We start from the raw sequence: 5,000 nt of genomic DNA, 5'->3' as shown, positions 1-5,000 counted from the left end.
GTACGCTGGTAAGATATTTATATCCTTAATATTACATGAATAATACCTGTACTGACGTTTCATATGTACGCTGGTAAGATATTTATAGTCATAATATTACATTAATAATACCTGTACTGACGTTTCATATGTACGCTGGTAAGATATTTATAGTCATAATATTACATTAATAATAGTACCTGTACTGGGAGCACGGTTCCGCAGTCGGTGGCGCTGTCGCCTCACACCTAGAAGGTCCTGGGTTTGATTCCCGCCGGGGACGCTGTGGACGCTGGGGGCGTGTCTTCTCCTCCGCGTCATCAGCGCCCATACCCTAGGTGGGGTTGGTGAAAGGGCCTTTCTGTGTGGAGTTTGCATGTTCTCCCTGTGTCTCCTAGGGTAGTTAATACCCTCACAAAAAACATGCAGTAATCCTGGTCACTATACCGCCTCCCCCATGACAGCCGGGAAGTCTGATGGAGGGGAAAGGAACTGGTTGGAATAACGTGTTCCTTCCACGCGCTACGTCCTACCGGGGAAACTCCCCCCTGTCAGGTGATAAGAAGCTACTTCCTACCAGGGAAACTCTCCCCTGTCAGGTGCTAAGAAGCTACGTCCTACCGGGGAAACTCTCCCGTCAGGTGATAAGAAGCTACGTCCTACCGGGGAAACTCTCCCCTGTCAGGTGCTAAGAAGCTACGTCCTACCAGGGAAACTCCCCCCTGTCAGGTGATAAGAAGCTACGTCCAACCAGGGAAACTCCCCCCTGTCAGGTGATAAGAAGCTACGTCCAACCAGGGAAACTCCCCCCTGTCAGGTGATAAGAAGCTACGTCCTACCGGGGAAACTCTCCCCTGTCAGATGATAAGAAGCTACGTCCAACCAGGGAAACTCTCCCCTGTCAGGTGATAAGAAGCTACGTCCTACCAGGGAAACTCCTCCCTGTCAGGTGATAAGAAGCTACGTCCTACCAGGGAAACTCTCCCCTGTCAGGTGATAAGAAGGTCAGTTGGATCTCATGCATTGAAGGAGGCATGAGCTCGGCCCTGGCCTCCCTAGGCTGGCAGAGGGAAGGTAGTGCCCAGGATTACATAGACAATTGGCACTGGGTGTAAAAAATAGGGGTTACAAAATCGTGGGATAAAAATTTACATTAACCCTCTAAGACCCAGCGATGCTTTAGAGCAACAATTATATTTTATAAAGAAAGGAGTTTAAATAATTTGTTTTTCTGTTATTTTTTCACCTCTAAATCCTCATTGGGTCCTATTGTTTAGTCTTACAATGCCATTGGCCAGGATATTTGCATATAAATACCCCCCACAGAGCGGGGAATCATCACAACTTGAAACATCTCTGTTGGAACAGATCTCTTTTTTCTCTGGAAGATATTCCTCACAAAAACGTAAGTAATATGCCTGTAATATTTGTTTTGGTGAACATTACAATGTCTAGAACATGTACATATGCTATTATTGTGAAATATATGTCCCAAATTTAAATTAGATCATGATTCATACTTGTTGCTTTTGGTCAACGTTGGGCCCTCTTGGTTGCAAAAAATACAAGGGTAGGCCTAATGTTCACCTGCTACTGTTCAGCCTTATATATAGTTTTCACAATAGATTTAAACAGTTATATGTGTATTTCCCCCACTTTGCATTACTATATATATATATATATATATATATATATATATATATATATATATATATATATATAGAGCTGTAAGCCTCAGAAAATGTCCACCCAAAGTTTCTCTTTCCCCCTAAACAATACATATTCAACCATAGTTTAACCAATATATTCCCTTGTTATTTCTCAGTATGTTTAATTTTCTTTCAATACTTCAAGGACAGTGGGACCAATGTGGTAATTTTTGGGGGGTTGTGGGGGTTGTTCATTATTCATTCGAGGCGTGGTGGGTACTTAGGGGCAATGTAAAGATGATGACCACTTAGGGGCAATCATCATCAAACAATAGGTTGGCCAGACAGTATTGTATGACTTGTGAAATGTTGTGAGCAGTGATGTGTAAGAACTTAGCAGTACTAAATGTACTAATTGTATGTCTTTATTTTATTTCAGAATGCCACAACAACAGAAAGGGCCTCGCTTCACAGCAAGGGGTGTTCTGGATATCGTGATGAACGGAGAGAGTGATGTTGACATAGACATCAATGAGACTGATGAAGAGTCAGATGAAATTGATTTAAAAATATGGCTTATTGGTGTTATTATTCATAATGTATACTGTTCTGAGGCCAAATATTATTCATAATTGATCTGAGGCCAAATAATAAACCATATAAATGAATCATTAAGTTGTTTTAGTGAAGTAATTACACATTTGCCATGTTATCCATAAAAATGGCCTATAGGAAATTTTGCTACCTGATGGACCCAACGTTGCTAAATGTCAACATTTGCATAAAAACTTACCAAAACATTTTTTTTTAAAAAACATTATATTTTCCTCTTCAAAATACTCCTACAAGACCATCTGAAATTTTTTTTTTTTTTTTTTGCAAGTACAAATATATCCGGGTCTTACAGGGTTAAAAAAAAAAAATGACGAAGAGACGCCATTGGTTTCTACAGACCGTAAATGAAGCCGATTGTTCAGGAATTTCAAATCCGTCATTTTTCAATATGGCGTCACATCATGTCACATCACGTCATATCATGTCATATCACGTCATATCATGTCATATCATGTCATATCATGTCACATCATGTCATATCATGTCATATCACGTCATATCATGTCATATCATGTCATATCATGTCACATCATGTCATATCACGTCATATCATGTCATATCATGTCATATCATGTCACATCATGTCATATCATGTCATATCATGTCATATCATGTCATATCATGTCACATCATGTCATATCATGTCATATCATGTCATATCATGTCACATCATGTCATATCATGTCACATCATGTCATATCATGTCATATCATGTCACATCATGTCATATCATGTCATATCATGTCATATCATGTCACATCATGTCACATCATGTCACATCATGTCATATCATGTCATATCATGTCACATCATGTCACATCATGTCATATCATGTCATATCATGTCATATCATGTCACATCATGTCACATCATGTCATATCATGTCATATCACGTCATATCACGTCACATCATGTCATATCATGTCACATCATGTCATATCATGTCACATCATGTCACATCATGTCATATCATGTCATATCATGTCATATCATGTCACATCATGTCACATCATGTCATATCATGTCATATCATGTCACATCATGTCATATCATGTCACATCATGTCATATCATGTCATATCATGTCACATCATGTCATATCATGTCATATCATGTCATATCATGTCATATCATGTCACATCATGTCACATCATGTCATATCATGTCATATCACGTCATATCACGTCACATCATGTCATATCCTGCAGAATGCAACCAGACCAGTATTGGTTGGGTAGCTTGTCAATGAAGAGCGGGGGCGGGGAATGAATGCTATTGGTTGTGTAGCGTGTCAATCACATCATCCCGCCCCTCCTAGGGCATAGCCTACTTTATCGTCAATTTTATAATAAATGGAACCATAATTTAGCAAAACGCACAACATGATGATTGAAAGGAGACTTTAAACTAGTGACTGGAAGCATATAGTATTTATGACAATGTTTATTAAGGTAATAAAATCAAGTCTAAAGTTCATCAAAAACCCATCCGCTTGCGTTGAAATAAATTATTTCTGACACCAGCAGGGGGTCAAACAGGGAATATGAATATGAATGTCTTCCTAATTTGAGTCAAGTTCAAAGCAGGAAGCTTGATCTCCTCCCTATGAGATCCTATAGGATCTGTATCCTCCTTGTGAGATCTGCTCTTCTCTCCTCTCCTCTCCTCTCCTCTCCTCTTCTCCTCATCCTCCTCCTCTCTCCTCTTCTTCTCCTCTCCTCATCCTCCTCCTCTCTCCTCCCCCCTTATCCTAGAATGGTAGAATGAGTGAATAACTGCATGAATCTGTCAACAATGTCAAAATAAAAAACACTGTGTGTGTGTGTGTGTGTGTGTGTGTGTGTGTGTGTGTGTGTGTGTGTGTATGTGTATGTGTATGTGTGTGTGTGTGTGTGTGTGTGTTTCAGATCCAAACTTTGTGAGAACATTTCTGACCACATACCGCTCCTTCTGTAAACCTCAGGATCTTCTGGACCTTCTGATGGAGAGGTGTGTATGATCTGGTTTGTTCCAGATTATAATAGCTTGTATAAGACCGGTTTCCCTTCTATCCTTCCTGTCTTCACGGTGAACCATCAGATCCTCTTGAGGGGATGGTGTCTCAGGCTCTAGACTCTCCTTGTTTGCATCCTACCTGACGGTCGCTCCTGCCAGGTGACACTGGGAGGGTCTGTGTCAGACCCACACAGGCTCACTACTGGGGTTCCCCAAGGCTCGGTTCTGGGTTCTCTTCTTTTCTCTCTCTACACTACATCTCTTGGTGCTGTCATCCACTCCCATGACTTTTTCTACCACTGCTATGCCGATGACACCCAGCTGATCCTGTCATTCCCCCCTCTGACACACAAGTGGAGGCACGCATTGCTGCTTGTCTGGCTGACATCTCGGAGTGGATGTCGACGAACCACCTGAAGCTCAACCTGGACAAGACCGAGCTGATGTTCCTCCCGGGGAATGGCTGTCCACGCTGGGACCTGGCCATCACCATTGATAATGCTGTGGTGATCTCAACTCGGACTGCAAGGAATCTGGGTGTGACCCTGGACGACCGACTGTCGTTCTCACTGAGAAGGCAGCGCAGGTTCTCATCCAGGCTCTTGTCATCTCCCGCCTGGACTACTGCAACTCCCTCCTTGCTGGTGCCCCGGCGTCTGCCATCAGACCTCTGGAGCTTGTTCAGAAAGCTGCAGCTCGTCTGGTGTTCAACCGCCCAAAATTCTCCCACACAACTATCCTTCTCCGTCCTTTACACTGGCTC

At 42.0% G+C, this 5,000-nt stretch overlaps 1 protein-coding gene across 1 annotated transcript in view; it reads left to right on the top strand.

Annotated features, from left to right (window-relative positions):
• Positions 1-5,000, top strand: part of LOC308074026 (son of sevenless homolog 1-like) — a gene marked incomplete at its 5' end in the record, with an annotated part of 159,817 nt that overhangs the window by 34,306 nt on the left and 120,511 nt on the right. Inside the window, 1 exon segment of the mRNA XM_080413363.1 lies at positions 4,150-4,231. Coding sequence (XP_080269489.1) covers positions 4,150-4,231 — 82 coding nt within the window.

The sequence above is a fragment of the Gymnoscopelus braueri genome (assembly GCF_963280865.1).
Source record: "Gymnoscopelus braueri genome assembly, chromosome: 2".
Classification (NCBI taxonomy): domain Eukaryota; kingdom Metazoa; phylum Chordata; class Actinopteri; order Myctophiformes; family Myctophidae; genus Gymnoscopelus; species Gymnoscopelus braueri.
Note: the sequence above shows the minus strand (reverse complement) of the source record. Positions and strands in the feature narration are given on the sequence as shown.